The following is a 22,176-nucleotide window of genomic DNA, read 5'->3' as shown; positions in this document are numbered from 1 at the left end:
ATCGGCGCAACATCGAGGGCCGAAGGGCCTGTACTCCGCTGTATTCTTCGATGTTCTATGATCTGAAAACATATTACACAGGTCTGTCCAGCCATGTCAATTGACAAGATGGGCCTCAGTCAATCAATCAAGTCCACCCATAGAAACTAAAGGGGGGGGGTAGGGAATTAACTGCATCTGCCGCCATGGGACTGAGCCTCAGGATGTTATTCTTCAGTTCTGAGAGGTCAAGGATCCTTGACCTCTCTGTGACCCAGCCCTCAGGAGCAATGAAGCGCAGGTGTATGCTCCTCTCCCAGCAGCCTTAAAGGTACTGCACATGACTCGCCCTGGCAACCACTGACCTACCCACGGAGACAGGTAGTCCCATGATTTGCTATACTCAAGCACCTTCTTGGCTATGAAGGCCATTATGTCCCATTTGCCCATCTGCCACTGCTGCTCTTTCCTCTGAATTCTGATGATGCCATTGATTGCTGACCCCACTGGGTCAGTTTTTGCTTAGGTTTGAGCAAGTGGATAGTATCTGGCAGTCCTCCAAGTGCTTATGGGAAGAAAGTGAGGTCTGCAGATGCTGGAGATCAGAGCTGGAAATGTGTTGCTGGAAAAGCGCAGCAGGTCTGGCAGCATCCAGGGAACAGGAGAATCGATGTTTCGGGCATAAGCCCTTCTTCAGGAATCAGGATTCCTGAAGATGGGCTTATGCCCGAAACGTCGATTCTCCTGTTCCCTGGATGCTGCCTGACCTGCTGCGCTTTTCCAGCAACACATTTCCAGCTCCAAGTGCTTATCTCTACTTGCCATTGTGAAGATAGTGGTTATTTGCTTTCTTGCATTGCTTCAGTTCATTTGATGTGGTTACACCAACAATGCTATTATGAAGTAAGTTCTGAAATTTTGACACAGTGATATTTGTCGAACAGCATTTTTATTCCAAATCATGTGACTTTAGAGGATTACATGGTGGTCATGTTCTCTTACAACTGTTGCACTTGTCCTTCTAGGTGATAGAGATTGGTAGTGTGAGAAACAAAAGCTCACTCACTTCAATAATTTCAGTCCGAGACCAAATATCTGAAACAGCAGCGTCGTTTTATTTGTACACCTGCAGGTGGGTGTAATGTCTAATACCAAGGAAGGCAATGACAAATACACACTAAACCCCAACAAACTCGCAATTTATACATTTTAAATTCCCATATTTTTTCTCATTTCATTGTTTGTCCCCTGCTTCGCTTACGTCACTCATTTCCTTAAGACTTATCCCACAACTTCTGTTTATCCGGTCTTGTCCGTGACAAATTCTTATCTCTGACTCCCATAAGGTTGTTTGACGTCAGTCTACTGTAAGTCATTGTTTAGGCATATCTTCTATCAGGATCCATTTCTATCCAGAGGCCACTTTGACCTCTTTAATTAGGGTTTGTTCCTGTGTCTCCGTGCAAGTGGGAAACAGATGTTTTCCTGTTTGCCCATACATCCACCATTGTTCTGTAATCACGTCTCATGCTATCTTTTTGCTGAATATATATTTTCTCATTCCTGTTCTGTATCAGAATTTATAGTTGCAGAAATAACATTAATTCATTTATATCCCACAGTAGGTTTTGATGATGCAGGCAAAGGAGGTCTGATGGGTTCCTCCCTTGCATTTTGTAGGTAGCATGTACACTGTTACTATGTACCTAAGTGGGGAATGATGGTGAAGGTACTTTTTTGCAGTGTTGATGCTGGACAAGTGCCACTTGATAACACTGTCCAAAACATTGCTGATGATTGACAGAAGGTGGATGGGGTGGAAATTTGACAGGTTGGAACTGCCACATTTGTTGCGGATTGGACATACCTAAGAAATTTTCCATTTTAACAGATATATACCACAGTTCTAACTATATCATTTTGACTAGGGACATAGCAAATTTTAGAGTAAAAGTCTTCAGCACAGTTGTTTCCTTCTCTTCAGGTTCAGTTATGTTAATATTAAAATAACTCTGGCTCACGTTACACCTAGGCTTTCAATGGCAAATCTATGCTGGATACTACTCATTTAAATTCATAAAACTTACACAATCTGCTCTTTTGCGTGTTGATGGGCTCACATTAATGAGAAGCTGAGAGTTTGAGAAAATATATCTTGGAAATTCACGTGTATCAACATGTCAGTTGTCGGTTGTCGGAACCGCTCTATGCTCTACCCTCTGACCGGAAAAAACCGGCCGTAAGGCGGAAACGGAAATAGATTATGACAAAATGGTGTACGTGTCCAACGGTGAGAAAGTGGCGGCGTCGGTTAGGGGGTTTTAAAACTGCATTTTGATGACGTTGGGGAATGTATCTGGCGGAGGGTAATAGTAAGTGAGTGTATTTAAACTGAGCGAGTGTTGTCTCTCCCTGTTCCCGAAGGTGAGATGGACCCGCTTTCCTACCGGGACCTCTTCCCCATCCTCGCATTCCCTCAGTGTCAGGTGTAACCTGATGGAGGAAGGAGAGTGCCGCTGCTGCTCACATCACCGCCACTATTAATGATAGGATGTGCCCGCACTAATCAAACTGAACTGTTGTTTGTGTGTGTGTGTGGTTTAAACCGGGCTGCGCCAGAGAAAGGGGAGCGTACATTAAATAAATGTGTGTAGTGACTGATGTACGTCATCAACTGGCAAACTTTTGACATCCAGCAACAACAGTCAGTGGAAATATTTGATTAGGATGAACGAAAGACCATGACGGCGATGATGCATAACGTTTTTGGACATCCGTGCAGCAAGCCAGTTCACCTCCGTTTATTGCTTGATCTTTAACAAAAGGCCTGGCTTTATTCACGTCGAGGTGGGGTGGGTGATAAGTAAAGGTGCATGTCGAGGCTTGATGAGATTTTGATTCCTGGACATGTTTAAATATCCAGGACTCTTGCCAGAGGTGTTCAGAATCACTGCCTATCCCATTCCTGTGGGAATGATACAATACTCTTAGATGATCAAAGAATCCAGAAATAATCAGAGTATGACGTTTGAGGCAAGGGTAAGATAGGGAAGATGTCAGCACATCATGTATGTAAAAAGCTAAACCTTGTCCTTCAGGCTTCAATGTTTCTTGTTACAGCCTGTTGAAGCCATAGTAATCATCTGTAATTTAAATGCCAGGTGAGAGTTTAAAATCTAAATGTTTCAAACAATGTACCTTTCAGTTGATACTGCACTGCTTACGCAGGCAGAGATTATCAGGGTGAATCTTTGCAGGGATTGTCCACTGTAATTTCAACAAATGGGTTGTAGATGCTCTAGAAAACAATATCTATGCCAGTTTTCATGGAGCTTTCATTACTCCAAACGTGGGGGTTCAACCCATGCAGTAGTATTGGTCACTTTGTGCAAAATGCAATTAATCTGTGGTGTCTAACTATTTATGTTGAGCTAGTTTTGTTCTCTAGAAACACAATTTTTTGTTGGCTATTTTACCTCATCTAATAGCTTTTTCAGGTGAATTCCTTAACAAACTAATTGGTGAGATAACAATTGAGTCAAAAACCCATGTTTGCTTTTTTTGTATTTTCACTTGACAGCATGTTAAATATTTAATTCGCATGTTCATCTTGATGAGTTTATGCTAAAGAATATACGAAAAAACATCCAGCTTGAATGGGATACTTAACAAATTTTGTATTTACCTTTACACCGGTTGAGAGTCATACATTAGGTTTACCTCTCTCGGACTGCTGAAGGTTAAATGCAGCTACTGATTTAATGCATCTTTGTTTATTACATGATCGTGGTTGTCTGGGATTTTCGCTGTTTTGAAAATTTTAATTCTTTGATTTTTTTTTTCATTTTTCATGTGAATACTTCAATGATCTGATTCAGCTGCATTTTGAGAAAGCAAATTTTAGCAGGACTTTTACACTTAATGGTAAGATCCTAGAGAGTGTTGCTGGACAAAGAGACCTTGGAGTGCAGGTTCATAGCTCCTTGAAAGTGGAGTCGCTGGTAGATAGGATAGTGAAGAAGGCGTTTGGTATGCTTTCCTTTATTGGTCAGAGTATTGAGTACAGGAGTTGGGAGGTCATGTTGTGGCAGTACAGGACATTGGTTAGGCTACTGTTGGAATATTGCATGCAATTCTGGTTGAAGAGGCTGGGGCTGTTTTCCCTGGAGCATCGGAGGCTGAGGGGTGACCTTATAGAGGTTTACAAAATCATGAGGGGCGTGGATAGGATAAATAGACATGATTTGGAGATGCCACTGTTGGACTGGGGTGTACAAAGTTAAAAATCACAACACCAGGTTATAGTCCAACAGGTTTTAATTGGAAGCACACTAGCTTTTGGAGCGCCGCTCCTTCATCAGGTGATAGTGGAGGGCACAAATCTAAGGCACAGAAATTATAGCAAAAATTTACAGTATGAGGTAACTGAAATTATACATTTGAAAAATACCTTTCTTGTCTGTTGAGTCTTTCATCTGTTCGAATACCATGATAGTTTCACTTCTTTCATGTGTAAATCACAAAACCTTTTTTTAAAAGTTGCATTCTCAGGTTAGCTGTAACAAAGGGTGTTAGCTGGGCAATATGTTGGAGGTGTTCACCCCTGTGTTCTCAGTCTATGCCATGATGTTAGGATTAATTCTAATCTAAAAAGTGAAATAACAGAGTTTTACATGAATTCATGCAGTTTTTGAGCAAAGTGCAATGTAACTCTGCAAGTACAAATTCACCCCACAAAATATGTGGGTCTGTGTGTGTGTGTCTGTGTCTGTCTGGGTTGGGGGTTGAGTGTGTAGAGTGGTCTGAGGATCCTCTCAGAGACTTAGACTACTCTACACTCATGCACACACATATTTTCTTTCTCTCTCTCTCTCTCTCTCTCTCTCTCTCTCTCTCTCTCTCTCTCTCTCTCTCTCTCTCTCTCTCTGATTCTAATCTAAAAAGTGAGATAACAATCTAAGCATCGTGACACAGACAGAGAACATTGGGCTAACACCTCCAACATATTGTCTAGCTAACACCCTTTGTTACAGCTAACCTGAGAATGCAACTTTTTTAAAAAAGTTAAACTATTATGGGATTCGAACAGATGAAAGACTCAACAGACAAAGGTATTTTTCAAATGTATAATTTCAGTTATCTCACACTGTAAATTTTTGCTATAAATTCTGTGCCTTAGAATTGTGTCCTCCACTATCACCTGATGAAGGAGCGGCGCTCGAAAGCTAGTGTGCTTCCAATTAAACCTGTTGGACTATAACCTGGTGTTGTGTGATTTTTAACAAGGATAAATAGATAGTCTTTTCCCTGGGGTCGGGGAGTCCAGAATTAGAGGACATAGGTTTAGGGTGAGAAAGGAAAGATATAAAAGGGACCCAAGGAGCAACTGTTTCACACAGAGGGTGGTACATGCATGGAATGTGCTGCCAGAGGAAGTGGTGGAGGCTGGAATAATTGCAACATTTAAAAGACATTTGGATGGGTATATGAATAGGAAGGGTTTGGAGGGATATGGGCCAGGTGCTGGCAGGTGGGACTGGATTGGGTTGGGATATCTGGTCAGCATGGACGGGTTGGACCAAAGGGTCATTTGTACTATTTGTAAACAAAGATTTGGATTAAGGATTTTTCTATAATAATCTTCCAAAAGTTTAAATTATCTTACATAAAAACATTTGAACAGGAAGTATGCAACTGCAGTGGGAAAGTGTCTTTGTGATTGGCACTTTTTTGTTTGCTTTTATACCTCTGCCTTAAATAGGGTGGGGGGTCTACCACCTGCTTTCAAATATTGCCAGTAATGTCTGTAGATATCTGGAGGACAGAATTTATTTTTCTCTTTAACAATCAAAAAACAATGCTAATATGGATCACTAAACAGAAATAATATTCTAACAAATATAGAATTCATCTTTGATCTGTAATGTCCCTTAACATTTAATCTTTTAGAGGGGACTCTGAAAGTGTTATCAGTGGACCCTACCTGGATGGAATGCAGAACCTTTCCTAATCTAGTGGAAAGTTGTTTATTTGTCTACTTGCAAGAGATTTCCTCGGCACAGTGCTGGCTGTGATATTGCTTCTATATGTCATTAGTACTTGTTTACATGTCTATTGAACATATAAAAGATTGGGCAAGGAAAATTAAGTATGATTTTCAACACTATATCCAATCATTCACATTGTAATGATACTGCATTCTAGGATTTGAGCTATTCATTGTAAACTCTGGGAGCTAAAGACCTGGGGCATCTAAATATTCATGTTGAAAATATATTTTTGTAATGCATTGTTGTGGACTGAGTAAAATACATAACACTATTCATTGTAATTTTTTTAATATAGGGCAAGTAGTGGATAGCAGGAGTCAAGCACCATGGAGTTTGTCATCAATAATTCAGTTTTTCTGGGGAATAGTGGAGTTTATTTCTTTTTTGTAAGTTTCAACTTAACATTTTATTATCTAACTTCAGTGTGCAAACAATTCTATTATTAAAGCAGTATATGAACTACTATCTATTCTGATTTAGTAATCAGTTGTGTTCCATATTCAGCTTCAGAACATTGTTCAATCCAGCTGGAGCAGAATATAAAAGAACTGGAAGTCAGTCATCCTGGGGTAGACCCGACGATGGAAGAGGGTAATTCTATGTTAAAAGCAAGCAGATTTTTTTTCTTTCAGTAAAAATCATTTTTTTAAAGGTTCACTACTTGTTTTAAGCATAAAACCGTGGGCGGCATGGTGGCACAGTGGTTAGCACTGCTGCCTCACAGCGCCAGAGACCCGGGTTCAATTTCCGCCTCATACGACTCTGTGTGGAGTTTGCATGTTCTCCCTGTGTCTCCGAGTGCTCCGGTTTCCTCCCACAGTCCAAAAATGTGCAGGTTAGGTGAATTGGCCAAGTTAAATTGCCCACAATGTTAAATGAAGGGGCAAATGTGGGGGAATGGGTCTGGATGGGTTGCGCTTCGGCGGGTCGGTGTGGACTTGTTGGGCCGAAGGGCCTGTTTCCACACTAAGTAATCTAATCTAATCTAATCATAATGCCATAGTAAGTAGAACAAAGAATCATGTTTTTAGAATTTAAATTTAAGCCCTACAATCTGCATTGCCATTGCTGTAATGATACGAATGGAAACAGACCTTTTAATGCATTTATTTTTTTCCTTCATGCAGCCTAAATTTAGAATTTTAATATTTCTGTCAACCAAATGTCCCAACAACTGGATCACTATCAAACAATGCAAACTGCAACAAACTGACTATTCTCTATATTTGGCGAAAAATGAGGACTGCAGATGCTGGAGTTCAGAGTATAGATTAGAGTGGTGCTGGAAAAGCACAGCAGGTCAGGCAGCATCTGAGGAGCAGGAAAATCGACATTTCAGGTAAAAGCCTTCAAGGGCTTTTGCCCGAAATGTCAATTTTCCTGTTTCTCGGATGTTGCCTGACCTGCTGTGCTTTTCCAGCACCACTCTAATGTAGACTCTGATCTCCAGCATCTACAATCTTCACTCCCGCCTACTCTCTATATTTTACCAGCCCATTCTTGTAAAACTTAACCATGTTTCCAATGTTAGGATCATTCCACGATTGCACACACATGCTAAGTAATCCTGATTGTGCTAATAATTACACTGTTTGACTTGCAGTTATGATTCACTTATGGACATTAGAAACTACAGTATATTTGCATGTAGTCACATATCCTTTCTAGAAATAAAATTGATGTGTACACGCGTTGTGTCCAAATATCAAAGTTTTGCCAATCAGAGGCTGCTGGTCAGCCAACCAACACTTTTTCTCATCCAATATAAATTGTTTCCTTTGAGATTTGGTATTCTTGTGATTCTGTCCTGATAAATGCAAGTAGAAAAACTTCAACCAAATATATTTCTTTTGGCAATACTCAACTATTTTTGTTCAGTATTTAAAACAAATGGATCAACACCTTTTGATTAAAAATGTTAAACATTTCCTACATTGGCACCTGTATCTCTTCAAAGACGTAACTATTTGGATGAAAAGTAATTAAGAGAATTGTTTTTAAAAATTTGAAATTATAGTCAACTGTAATTTTTCATGTACATGACTATTTTAAGCTATTCTTGAAATACATCTGAAATATCAAAATGGATTGGATAATGTCACCATTAACATGCTGATCTAAAGTTGCTTTGACGTTGCATGAAGCTAATAATGAACATCTTTAAATGTGATTTCGAAATGATACTATTTACTGATACCTAAGCATTCTGGATTGCAAAGCCTGTATATTACAAGTTCTTGAACACGTTTAAGTAAATTCTATACAATGCACTTTTGTTTCCATAAGTGAAACTTCAAAAATGTATGCTACATTCATAGAATATTAAAGAGGCTTGAATGATATCCAGCCGCAAAAACATGATCATGTTGTGTACATTTTTGTAACTGCTCCAATTGCAAAGGTGTAAATAAAGGGGGGAGGGAGAGAGAGGAAGAGATTTTGAAAGAATTGCAACTAAAGACTTCTACTCAATAAAGCTATAGATTTAGCGAGTTTGAGAAGATGTGTAGCTCAGATTGAGGTTCTGGACATGGGTTTGCTCACTGAGCTGGAAGGTTCACTTTCAGATGTTTCGTCACCATATTAGGTAACATCTTCAGTGAGCAACTAGATGGAATGTCTGAAAATGAACGTTTTAGCTCAGTGAGCATTCAGCTATAGATTTATTTGAAACTGTTAAGTACTGAAACATATTGAACGTGGAAAGGGTAAAATAACAACTTAAGCAATTGGAAGAATTATACTTGTGTCTCATTATGACTTATGATTTTTCTACTATTGTGACAAAACATGGGAGAAGAATTGATTTCTAAGTAGGGGTGGTAAGATGACTCAGTGGTGAGCACTGCTGCCTCACAGTGCCACAGAGCCAGGTTCAATTCCAGCCTCTAGCTTGAATGTTCTCCCCATGTCTGCATGGGTTTCCTAGGGTGTTCCAGTTTCCTCCCACAGTACAAAATGTGCAGGTTAGGTGGATTAGCTATGGGAAATGAAGGGTTTCAGGGGATAGGGTGGGTGCATGGAATGCTCTTCAGAGGGTTGGTGTGGTAGCTTGCTTCCACACTGTCGGGGAAAAAAATGTGATCAGTCACTGTTTTCGCAGTTTTTTAGAGAACCTAAAATAATTTTGTTTTACTATTTGTCTCATTTGCCATTTTACATGTAGCAAATACAATAATGGACCTATAGCATAGATCTCATGTTGATTTTGGTGAAAAATCTTTTGGACCCCCCGTCAGAAAGACCAGGTTTTCAATGGCAGTTTTCTTGATTGCCATTGGGGACAAGTAAAAGTGCTGCAGCAGTGACAACAAAATTACATGGCATCAACAGTGACTTATTTCCTTAATCGTCAATACTCTTTCTATATAAACTGCTCAGAGTATTGTGGCTTGTCAGTGTATGCAATTCTCCTTGTCATCAAAACATCGGAAATTAGGTGGTGCTGTCTAAAATTAATTCATGAAAGCAACAGTCTGAGTATCTTCTCTCACTGACTAATCAGTGTACTAGATTTTGTAGGGTGTTTGAAAGAGTAGGCCCAGATGTTGTTTCCCCTGACCGGGCAATCGAAAGCATAATGTATCATCTCAGGGTAAGGGGATGAATCTTGTAGGATCATAAGAAATTTTTTGACTTGCATAATGTGAACCTTTGAAATTCTCGATTCCACAGGATTCTGGATGCTTAATTGTTGAATATACTTTTTAAGGTTAGAATAGACAGATTTTGATGTTTCAGAATTGAGGGATATTGGGCAAAGAGAAAAGTGCATTAGTTAATACAATTGTGACTAATCTAGTGGATCAGGTATGATCTGCTCCTCCTTCAGTTGCTATATTATTTTCTGTTATAATGTAGACATCCCTTATAAATAATGGGAAAGCGGTTTGGTTACCACATTCTGACTGTATGTAACTTGTGTTCAACTTGGATTATTACCCAATATGTTTTGGCTAAGTGAATCTGGTTGTAACAATCTTAATTTAAATTCCTTGCAAACCTAATTTTTTAACAGCCCTCCAGGAGTTCCACGGAGAAAGATGGGTCGAATAAACCATGGTGGAGGTGGTCCTCCACCACCTCCAATGTCTGGAGGATGAGGAAGGTAACGTGCCTGTTTCAAAACAGAAATATACTTATGAATAACATAACAATGTTTGGTTATAGTCCAATGGGTTTATTCGGAAGCACTAGCTTTTGGAGTGCTCAGAAAGCTAGTGCTTCTGAATAAATCTGTTGGACTATAACCTGGTGTTGTACGATTTTTAAACTTTGTCCACCCCAGTTCAACGCCAACACCTCCAAATCATAACAGTACTTAGTATGTGAAACAATTTGTTGACTGGTTCAGTTAGAATTCTGGTTTTTTGTTTGTGTTCTACAATGGATGGCAAATAGAGCAAAACTTTTGGCAAGTTTAATTTTACAAATTATTTTTAATTGTTACAAGCGAGGAAATAGTTAATAAAACAAGTCAGCTAAGTCACTTGTTACACTAGCCTACCAAGTCAAATTCCATTCTTATTTCATAGCACTTATGAATTTTTTTCTTAATTTGTTCAGGGTTGTGGGCATCACTGCCAAGTCCAGTATTTTTAGCCCATCCCTACTTACCTGTGAGAAATTAGTGCTGGCCACTTTCTTGAACTAACCCTATCCTTATGGTGTAGGAATACCAACCGTTTTGCTTGGAAGATCCAGGATTTACGCAAGGCTACAGTAAAAGACAGGCCATATAGTTTCAAGTCAGGATGGAATTAACTTTACTGGTGGTGTGACAATATGTCATCCAACCTTGCCGTTTTTAGGTTGTAGTGGTCATGGAAGGCATTTTCAAAACACCCTTGGGTGATTTGTTGCAAAACATCTTGGAGATTGATTGATTGCTACCAGTGGAGTTTGAGGTGTTGGATGGGTTGGCAATCGGGTAGGCTGCTCTGATAGACTCAAGCTTCTTAAAGTGTAGCTGTACTCATTCAGATTGATGGAATGCTCTCCAACGTACTCCTGACATGGATTTGCAGATTTTGGGGAATCCAGATGTGAGTTAATTGCTACAGAATTCCCAGTTTCTGGGTTGTTTTTGTAGCCACAGTATGACTAGTTCACTCTAGGGATAGGCGATAAATGTTGGCTTAGCCAGAGATGCCCACATTCTGTAAGTGAATAAAAAACAAGTTGCATCTCTGATCAATAATTCCCAGGGTACTGATGGAGAATTCAGTGACATTGCTGGCATTGAATATCATAAAGAGTTGGATTCTCTCTTGTTGAAGACATTTATTGCTGACACTATGTAGTTAAAATATTACTTGCAATTAATCAATCCAAACCTGAATGTTGTCCAGGACTCATTACCTTCAGGCAGAAACAGTTTATTTATCTGAGTCGTTACAAAAGGAATTAAACATGCAATCATCGGTGACATCTTCACTTCTGACATTCTGGAGGGAAAATCACAGGATTAAACGTCAGGATTTCATGCTGCACTCACTTTTTAATCAAAACTACGCTTTTCATAAATAATTTCACCATGTTTATTTGTAAACAGTCACGTGCTTGGAATTGTCCAGTCTGCATTCCACATTTTGAGTTTGTGGAATTCCAAGTGCAAAACTGCACCTCACTATTCAATGGCAGAGCTGATTAAAATTTAATTTGATGTACAGCAATTACTTATTAGATTTTTTGTATTGATGTAGGAGGAAAATTTAAGTGATGGATATATTTTGTAAAACTTTTTTTTATAGGTAAACGCCTGCTTTCCAAAGCAGGCGGTTGGACGTGCGTTCACAAGGTGATGTGCAAGAATTCCAAGAAGATGGGAAAGTTGTAAAGACCAGTTTAAAGTAATAATGTGAATGTGCTTGTCCACCCAGAAGAGTTGCTAGGTGTTAAACACACTGATTAATGATGTTGTGCTTAGGAAAACCTGAATTTATAGGCACTGGCACAATTGAAAAGCAACTGTGCAATGTCTTGTGTTTAATAAAATTGACTTTACAAGCATTCCTTTCAAACTTATGTTGAATAATCCTATTTTGAACATTTTTATTCTTTGGGTCTATGTACCAATAAACTATTTTAAATGTCTTGTTTCTTAAATTAAAATGCCTAGTTTCAATGGTGGAGTAGAAGCACTTTTTGATACAAGAGCAATATTTGTTTTGGCTATTCGTTTGAACATTGGTTTGATCTTTTCTTTTATATTTAATGATTTCCTTGTCAATTTGCTGAAGTTTACAGAAGTAATATTCATTTGCCTAACGTACACAGGTTGTAAAGAATCAAGTCACAGAAATCTTTCTTTGAAAAAAGTGGTATTGGAGTTTAATCTAAAAATACACTTTATTAGTACAGAACAGAGGTAAGAGTTTCTGATTGGATCCTTGCTTGCCATAAGAATAGTTACTAACTTTTTTTTTTAGGTAGTTATTGAACAGTCGAGGCTTTAGATATGGGTTGGCTTCTTCAAGGACATGGTGACTGGCACACTTCATCATGTTGTTGAATGTACTGTTACTGTTCCCAGATCATGGCAAGGTCATTGCACCATTCCCAGTCCCACACTAGTTCCACCGTATATCTGCAGAAAGCTGCTTAGTTTAGAAGTTATCACTACATATTTCCATTACCTGTCAACAAGTAAGCCCGCTCACACATGTCATAGTTCCCTCATTAGCTATATAATTTATATTTGTCAACAATGTGGGATGGATCTTTACACATATTGTTCTAATTGTGACAAATACAAACTCAATGGATACTATGTCAGGTTTTGCCAGGAGATACACCTATAGTTATAGGAAAAGAACTATGCCATTTAATTTCATAAATATGACACTATTCTGTTCAATCATGCTTGATCTTTTACTTCAAGCTCCATTGCCCACCTTCTTCGATAACATTAGTATCCTTACCTAACAAAAATCTACTGTTTTTACATTTGAATTGACCCTTTGTCCACTATCTTTTGAGACAGTGTGTGTAGAAAATGTGTCCTGAGACCATATCTAAATAGCCAAGCTTATGGTGTGACATTATTGGGATGGTAAGTATAAAATTCATGTATTATTTATATATTTGTCTCTTTTAGCCCATTTTACATGACATTTCTTATTGAGGAGCTTTTCTTAGATTCCTTGGATTTGTTCATGTGAAACTCCAGAAACAGAACATTTCTGTTAAAATTCTCGAAGGAGTAACAAATTGTCAAATCTCAAGATCAGTGTGATTTTTGTTCAAATCTCGTCAGCATAAAATCTCCAGCAACAGCCTTTTCTGTTCTGCACCATGATCATTGGAGTCTCTATACCCCCACATATCAGCAAAGACACAACTGTCTATTATTATCACCCTCTTTTGAATCTATTAGCCATTCTTTATCAGAATCATATGCCAACATTGGATCAGATTATACAAATATTATAATACCTAGTGTGTTCTCTCTTGCTGTCTCACTCTCTCATCCCTCCCCGAGCTTCTGGATAAACAATAATTTTCTTGAGTTAAACTTTGGGAGGACTGAGGCTATTGTCTGTTGGCCTGACCCAAAATCCATTGCCTTGTCACAAAGTTCAGTCTCCTGCTAGCTACTTCTCAAGCTGAATCAATTTTGGTGCATTGATGCCCTATTTACTCCAGCTGTGCTTCATGATTCAAACTCTCCTCAGAAAGATTGCTGCAAAAATATTTTCATTTAAAATATTCCAATTTAAAATGTCAGCAGTGTGCTTTGCTTTAGAATTTTAGCCAGAGGGAACATTGCTCATTCAATGAGGCAAGATTCATAGATTCTTCCATGTTTCCAAAATTTGATAAATTCCCAGAGATTAGGAAGCAGTTACCAAGACACCACATACAGTAGTAAAAGATACCAGTGCGATACTGCTACAGCAGTTCAAAGTAAAAAAAGTATTGATCAGATATTGGGGGAAAAGATGATGAACATGGCTAAATGCTTCAGTTCATAGCCTCAGCACATGTTCTGTGTAGGTGCAGCCTCAGGTAGCCAAGCAGTATAAGAGAAATGTGCTCTCAAATTTAGTTTTCTTGAGACAGGTGGATTTGCCACTGACCACGCAAGTTCCAAATCAGATCATCTTTAACAACTCAATCTGTTTTTACTCAATGCATCAGTTGCTCACTTTTAATATGATAGAACAGTTGTACAAAAATACTAATGTCAATTATTGATTCAATCATTTGACAAAAAGTCCACTGTTAACCCCTCCTTTCCTCCCAAGTAACACCCATCCCTCTATATGTGCACAACTGTTGCCGGTTCCTGTAAATTCAACTATTTTGATGTTTTCCTAGCCTAGTGGATAACCTTTACCCACTACGAACCTCTTGCAAAATGTATTTATCCAACATCTGCTTCCAAATTTATAGTTTTTGTCCCTGTATTTGATGTCTTCCTGATCCTTGCTCTATCACATCCAGCTCAACAATACTCTCAAACGTCTTATTTCTTTTACTTCTTTGCCTCAATTATGTTTACTGCTATCTGTGAATTTCCTCATTTCAGTCCTGGTCTTAAGGACTGGCTTAAACTCCATCTCATTTCTGATGGATGCCAAGATCAAATTGCATCTTTGAAGAGCCAAGAATGTCTTTTAATATTAGTGGCACAATGTAAGTCCAAGTTTTTGTTTTTTATTTTAAACGTAAATAAATTGGACTCTATTTAGCCTGTTCTTTATTCTTATTTGGTTTGGTGCAATTTTCACTAATCAATGGACAGAATATGGATATATTAAAATTTGAGATTGTAATTTAGCATGATGAGGCTTAATTGTTGGTCTGTATAACATTGTTGTTTTCAAGGTAAAAAGCAAAAATTTAGTATCTGACTGTCTCACATCACTTATGCGTTTGGGGGCCTATTTAAACAGAGCATGTGGTGTCTACCACAGAGGTTTTTAGGAACTTTTGGGCACCACAGGGGCTGGGATGCGTTATCACCCCTACTAACAACACTGATTTAATTTTAATAAGTTTCCATTGCAGTTATATAAGATTCTGTTTATCTTTGTTTTCGTTACAGTGCCCCACTAGGTCTGTCTAACTTGTTTAAGTTTTATTTTAAAAGTAAAAATTTCAGGCATTCACCTTGAAAATATACCTTAGTGAAGCCATTATCAGGGTTTTTTTAAACACTAAGAATATGTTTAAAAGCTTGAACTACAAGACCATTGGGGCAAAAGCCCTTTTATTGTTCGATTGACCAATTCTGGCCAAATTAACAAGTCCTTTGTTTGAATGCTGTGATCTTTCATTGAGATTGTATTATACTAGGGAAGTCCTTGTCTTCCATCCAGAGTGATTGAACACTGCTCCATGTGCACCATGGGAGTGGGAATATTGCTTCACATACTCTTAAACAAGTGGGTTAGACAGCCCACATCAATGGGGCACTGTAGCAAAAACCAAACTCAGCAAACTTTAATTTAAAATGTCATTTTTGGGAATGATGATGTACCCCAACCCCTGTGAAGTACAACTAGCATGGATGGCCTTTACCATGCCACTGAAACCCTCATGCTCCTGCTCTAAGCACAGACTTAACCTCAGAATGCAGGTGGACAGTCAGGTGCCATGAACCATTCACAAACAGCTGTCTGGAACTGTTGATGGCCACCTTGCCTGTGCCCAGGAGCAGGCTCGCTATTCTCTTACCTGTCGTTTCCCCGCCCCCCCCTTTCTGCATGGTGTGCCTGTAGATCAGGAGCATAAAGCTGAAGTGCAGCCAAAAGTTTAAAGGCAGCCCCTTTTAAATAACTGATGGGGGGCTGCAAGTGAAGACATTCTAATTAAATATGAGACCCAAGTATCCAAAGAAAAGATGGAGGAACTCATTACAGAGAGCTTTCCACTAGCTGCCAGAATGTAGGGTACTAGCAGAGAAGGATAAAGTAGAGAGTGTGCTGAGCAGAACGTACAGGAAATTCCTCTGCTGTCTTGAATCATCTCAAGCCTGATCAAATTGTGGGATCCAGAGGTCCAAAGGAGGGTTCAATCTCCAGGGCTCAAGTTGAATTCTGGATGGACAGAATTTTACCTGGACGTATATTACACAGTTGAGCTGTCTTAATAGTCTGTGTATTCTCAGGCCTGATTACCATGTTAATCAGGCAATGGATAGCTTTGGCCACAGTCTGCACACTGATGGATGCCCTATTGGCTAGTTTTTCTGATGTCATCCAGTCCTCTCCTCTTCCATTTAACACGTCCTTGAGTTTGGTAACCCCTGAATCCTGAGCCATCTCCTTTCACAGCCACCTAAAACCCAGCTGACAGAGGGCCCAGTCCCTGAGCAGTGGCTCACTTGTGACAGCTGCCACCCATACCAAGAGATGTTGGAGCGGGACGTGCCCATGAGCTGGGGGAGAGATTTAATAGTATTCCAGGATTTATACTGGGTTTTCAATCCTCCCAATTTTTCTTGGGTAATTATTGAATTTAAGTGAGTCAGAAGCCTCTAAATTCTCCAACTTTATAGGACTTTTAGGGGAATTGGCCATCCAAAAATGTAATTTCCTGGACAATTCTCAGAGTCAGTTGTACCAGGGATTCTCCAGGCCACTCTGTTTTAATGATCCTTTGGCCATTGGAATATCCAAATCAATATAATGTATGCTTATCACACCTTACAGACACAAAGGATTCTATGTTTGAAATTGATAAGTACTATAGCTGATGAAAAGAAAAGATAGCAAACCTCCAAGAAGGGTGCAAAGGAAATCATCAAAAAGCCACTGACTAAGGGCAACAGAAGAGGAGAAAATCCAGGAAAGACCTTTACACCATCTAAGTCTACAAAGTTACAAAACAAAGACGAGATAAGGTTAGGAGTTAGCACTGCTGCCTCACAGTGCCAGGGACCCGGGTTTGATTCTAGTCTCAGGTGACTGTCCATGTAGAGTTTGCATATACTCCCTATGTCTGTGCAGGTTAGGTGAATTGGCCATGGTAACTTGTCCAGTGTTCAAGGATGTGTATGTTTGATGCATTAGTCAGGCATTATATGTAGCGGAATGAGTCTGAGTCTGGATGGGTTACTCTTCAGCAGGTCAGTGTGGAGTTGTTGGGCCAAAGGGCCCGTTTCTACATTGTAAGGATTTTATTCTACGAAAGACAAATCACTGGAAAAATCTCAGCAGATCCAGCAGCATCTGTGGAGAGAAAAGAGACCATGTTTCAAGTTCAGTGACCCTCCAAAACTAGAAACAGCTGGGAAGAGGTATTTATGCTGATGGTGGAGACACTGTAAAGAAATAAGTGAACTGGTGGATATAGAGCCCAGAGAAGTCGGCAAACAAAGGGGTTGTTGATTATATGCCAGTAAAGAAGAGAAGCTAAATAGGGTTACAAAGTTAAAAATCACACAAAACCAGGTTATAGTCCAACAAGTTTATTTGGAAGCACTGCTTGGTCTCGCCGATGTACCATGCCTCGGGTCATCCTTGCCTGCAGTGTATGAGATCGACAACGTTGGCAGAGTCACATGAGTACCTACTATGTACATGTCGGAAACATGCGAACAGAGAGACCACTAACAGAATCTAAGATCTACAGATATGGAGTAGGGAGCATTAAGGGAGAGGACCTGTAGATACAAGAGGGAGCACAGAGATGATCTGCAAATACAGGGATCAACACAGACAGGTTTTGCAGACACTGAGGGTGGGGGACACTGCCACAGGACCTAGGATGTGTTTTGAGAGAGAATTTGTAGGCACAGGGGTCAGCACTGAGACAGGATCTGCCGACATGGCAAGATGACTGAGAATCTAGCATCGACACTGAGACAGGATCTGCAGACACAGGGAGATTGCTGACTGGATCCAGCATCTACATTGAGACAGGATCTGCAGACACAGGGAGATCGCTGACTGGATCCAGCATCTACACTGAGACAGGATCTGAAAGGTCACTGACAGGATCTACACTGACAGGATCTGCAGACATAGGGGGAGCGCTGACTGGATCCAACAACTACACTGAGACAAGATCTGAAGGTCACTGACAGGATCTACACTGAGACAGGATCTGCAGACACAGGGGGAGCGCTGACGCGGGTTTGAAATTGTGACTCGGTGTCGGGTAGGGAGCCGGTAAAAATGACCCAAGTGGAACAGGACAACGGTAAAGAGAAAGAGAAGGAAAAAGAAAAGGAACAGCGCGGTGTGAAGCGTCCGATAGTCCCCGCTGCCATCCCGGAATCTGTCCTCGAGGTGAGTGCGAGCCGGAATCGTGTCCCCAGGCCGAGAGCGAGCATCGAGCGGCATTGAGTCACGGCGCTGACTGGCTTTGTGTCCTCACAGCCGGCCTGGGCCTGGACTGAAGGCCGCGGCTTGAGCCTGGGCCTGGGCCTCACCGCTGGCAGCCTTCCTGGGTGAGTTTTAGCAGCATTGGGTAAAGTTGTTATACATCTCTTACGCAAACTGTCAACATTTGGTTCCTCAAATAGTGCAGCAGTATATTGTGAGGTGCATTAGAGGGGAAACGATTAAATTCAAACAAAATATGTTGACAGAACATACAGACGCGAGTAGTGTTACAGTAAAGATAAGTTATTCCTGTTGAGAAATTAAATCTCAATACTTTTATTTTATGTAGTATTTGAAGAACGTTAAGACTTCATTTATGGCTTGTCTTACCTGCTTTGAGAAGCTGGTGCTACTTTGTTGAATTACAGCTGCTGTAGAGAGTGTGTTAAGGGTAAAGCAATTCTGGGATCTTGATTCATCACAAGAAATAATGAGTGTTGAATGTTGATTGCATCAGACTTGGAAGTTAGGGTGACCCTGTCACAGAGCTTGACCTTAATTGGTGATAGACTGCAGGTGGAGAGGTGACATTAAGATTAGATTGATCTCTTGACTGGTGATAGAATCATAGAAATGTAAAGCAGTCAAACAGACCCTTCAGTCTAACTTGTCCATGCCGACCAGATATCTTAAATTAACCTAGTCCCATTTGCCAGCATTTGTCCCATATCCCTTTAAACCCTTGCTATTCATATACCCATCCAGATGGCTTTTAAATGTTTTAGATTTAGATTACTTACAGTGTGGAAACAGGCCCTTCAGCCCAATAAGTCCACACCGACCCGCCAAAGAGCAACGCACCCAGACCCATTCCCCTACATTTACCCCTTCACCTAACACTACGGGCAATTGTACCAGCCTCCACTACTTGCTCTGACAGCTTATTCCAAACACACACCACACTTTGTGTGAAAAAGTTGCCCCTTAAGTGCCTTTTATATTTTCCCCTCTCACTTTAAACCTATGTCCTCTTGTTTTTGACTCCCCCCGGAGAAAAGATCTAGCCTATTTATCCTATCCATGCCTCTCTTTCAAGTCACACCTCGGCCTCCGACACTCCATGGAAAATAGTCCCAGCCTATTCAGCCTCACCCTTTAGCTCAAACTCTTTAATCCTGGCAACATCCTCGTAAATCTTTTCTGAACCCTTCCATGTTTTATAACATCCTTCTGATGGAGGGTGATGGACTACAATTAATGAGCAAATTACTGCAGATGCTGGAATCTGTACTGAAAACAACAAATGCTGGAGATCACAGTGGGTCAGACAGCATCCATGAGAGAGAGCAAGCTAACATTTCAAGTCTAGATGACACTTTTATTAGAACTGATGTGTACTTCAGCTCTGATGAAGTCATCTGGACTCGAAACATTAGCCTGCTGTCTCTCAACGGATTGTGTCTGCCCCGCTGTGATCTCCAGCATCGGTTGTTTTCAGTACAGTTAGTGAGCTGTGGTTTAGGGAATTGATAATGCATCCAGTGGCAGTCAAATAGACTGCTATAATCTGAATGGTACTGAGCTCAAGTAACATGGCTAATTGCACTTACAAATACAATCCCTACAGTGTGGAAGCAGGCCATTCAGCCCATCGAGTCCACACTGACCCTCCTGACCCTATCCCTATAATCCTGCATTTCCCATGGCTAATCCACTTAGCAGCATATCCCTGGACTCTATGGGCAATTTAGCATGGCCAATCCACTTTACCTAACTGTGAGAGGAAACCGAAGCACCCAGAGGAAATCCACACAAACAGTCTACACTATCATAAGACATAGAAGTGGAAGCAAGGCCATTCAGCCCATCGAGTCCACTCTGCCATTTAATCATGGCGATTGGTGTTTCAATTCCACTTACCAGCACTCTTCCCTTGGCACTTAATTTCTTGCAAGATCAAGAATTTATCAATCTCTGCCTTGAAGACACCCAATGTACCGGCCTCCACTGCACTCCGTGGCAATGAATTCCACAGGCCCACCACTCTCTGGCTGAAGAAATGTCTCCTCATTTCCATTCTAAATTGACCCCCTCTAATTTTAAAGCTATGCCCATAGATCCTAATCTCCCTGCCTAATGGAAACAACTTCCCAGCGTCCAGTCTTTCTAAGACATGCATTATCTTGTAAGTTTCTGTTAGATCTCCCCTCAACCTTCCAAACTATAATGAATACAATCCCAGGATCCTCAGCCGATCATCATATATTAGGCCTACCATTCCAGGGATCATCCATGTGAGTCTCCGCTGAACGCACTCCAATGCCAGTATGTCCTTCTGGAGGTGTGGGGCCCAAAATTGGACACAGTATTCTAAATGGGGCCAAACTAGAGCTTTATAGTAGGACGTCACTGCTTTTACATCCCAACCCTCGAGATCAATGACAACATTATATTTGCTTTCTTAATCACAAACTCAACCTGCAAATTAACTTTTAGAGAATCCTGGACTAGCACTCCCAGATCCCTTTGTACTTTGGCTTTTTGAATTTTCTCACGTTTAAAAAATAGTCTATGCCTGTATTCATTTTTCCAAAGTGCAAGACCTCGCACTTGCTCGCGTTGAATTTCATCAGCCATTTCCTAGACCACTCTCCTAAACTGTCTAAATCTTTCTGCAGCCTCCCTACTCCTCAGTACTACCTGTCTGTCCGCTTAACTTCTTCTTATCATCGGCAAACTTAACCAGAATGCCCCCTGTTCCTTCACCCAGATCAGTCACCTGGGTGGAATTGAACCTGGGGTTGTGAGTCAGCAGTGCTAACCGCTGAGCTGCCCTCACTGTTCCACCTGAGTAGTAGTAATTGGTGAGTAACATTTATTCAGTCATATTCATAAGTTGAGTCTTACAGGTGGTGGAAAAGCTTTGAGATCAGGAGGTGAGCCATTATTCCAGAGGATCCAACTTCTGCCTTTTTTAATGTCACAATGTCAGAATTAAACAAGATCCTAATCACTTAACTACTTTCAAGGCATTGTCTAATGGTGGCATCAAAGGTCAGGGCAGATGGTTGAACATTTTGGTAATGCTTGTTGTTTGTGGATATTTTCATAATTAACCTGTTCATAAATATGATTGTTGCATGTGATGCTTGGTTTTTATCTGCTTCATTCTCAGAATAGCTGGATAGGGAAATTGTCAGCTAACAATTTTCATGCTGAGCTATGTTGAAGGAAACTTAGAAACCATATATATTAGAGAGGATGTATAGTCAAATGACATACCTAGTCTTCAAGTGTATATGTGATGAATTATGACTGAGGAATAACCTTTAAGTATCACCATCGACAAAATGTGCAAGTTACCCAATTGTTTTAAATTGAGCTGGACAATTTAGAAGGAAAGTAGCTAAGGTATGTGTACTTAATTAATCATTTTATATTTGCCTTTGAACAGGGGACTCTTCAAGTCCCGTTTTCTCAACGTTCAAATGGCCAGCTTTCCAGGAGCGGAGAACAAAAATGGTACCAGCCATTCTCCTTGAAGTCATAGAGTCATACAGATGTACAGCATGGAAACGGACCCTTTGGTCCAACCCGTCCATGCCAACCAGATATCCCAACCCAATCTAGTCCCACCTGCCAGCACCTGGCCCGTATCCCTCCAAGCCCTTCCTATTCATATACCCATCCAAATGCCTCTTAAATGTTGCAATTGTACCAGCCTCCACCACTTCCTCTGGCAGCTCATTCCATACACATACCATCCTCTGTGTGAAAAGGTTGCCCCTAAGGTCCCTTTTATATCTTTCCCCTCTCACCCTAAACCTATGCCCTCTAGTTCTGGACTCCCTGACCCCAGGGAAAAGACT

The 22,176-nt window shown here is 40.4% G+C and overlaps 1 protein-coding gene and 2 long non-coding RNA genes across 8 annotated transcripts in view; 2 read left to right on the top strand and 1 right to left on the bottom strand.

Moving 5' to 3' along the window:
* The first annotated feature begins 2,084 nt into the window (after positions 1 to 2,084).
* Positions 2,085 to 14,724, top strand: LOC122559006. 4 transcript variants are annotated; one of them, XR_006314309.1, is made up of 6 exons: positions 2,337 to 2,351; positions 3,100 to 3,140; positions 6,325 to 6,415; positions 6,534 to 6,620; positions 10,048 to 10,137; positions 11,783 to 14,724. It is a non-coding gene; the product is annotated as an uncharacterized LOC122559006 (long non-coding RNA). The 4 variants fall into 4 exon arrangements; XR_006314308.1 differs by lacking the exons at positions 2,337 to 2,351; positions 3,100 to 3,140 and adding an exon at positions 2,085 to 2,269; XR_006314310.1 differs by lacking the exon at positions 3,100 to 3,140 and having other exon boundaries at positions 2,329 to 2,351.
* On the bottom strand, positions 2,860 to 18,968 carry LOC122559007. 2 transcript variants are annotated; one of them, XR_006314313.1, is made up of 4 exons: positions 18,698 to 18,968; positions 11,366 to 11,476; positions 10,033 to 10,146; positions 2,860 to 2,944 (listed from the first exon to the last, which is right to left on the bottom strand). It is a non-coding gene; the product is annotated as an uncharacterized LOC122559007 (long non-coding RNA). The 2 variants fall into 2 exon arrangements; XR_006314312.1 differs by having other exon boundaries at positions 11,391 to 11,476; positions 18,698 to 18,964.
* actr8 (actin related protein 8) overlaps positions 17,495 to 22,176 on the top strand; it is a 31,507-nt gene continuing 26,825 nt past the window's right edge. The window contains exon 1 of one of the 2 annotated variants that reach the window (XM_043708084.1): positions 17,495 to 18,271. In XM_043708084.1, coding sequence (XP_043564019.1) covers positions 18,158 to 18,271 — 114 coding nt within the window. In that variant the 5' untranslated portion in view covers positions 17,495 to 18,157. The remainder of the gene's footprint in view (positions 18,272 to 22,176) is intronic. The other variant, XM_043708083.1, reaches the window with a different exon arrangement.

This window comes from Chiloscyllium plagiosum, chromosome 18 (assembly GCF_004010195.1).
Source record: "Chiloscyllium plagiosum isolate BGI_BamShark_2017 chromosome 18, ASM401019v2, whole genome shotgun sequence".
NCBI classification, from domain to species: Eukaryota; Metazoa; Chordata; class Chondrichthyes; order Orectolobiformes; family Hemiscylliidae; genus Chiloscyllium; species Chiloscyllium plagiosum.
Note: the sequence above shows the minus strand (reverse complement) of the source record. Positions and strands in the feature narration are given on the sequence as shown.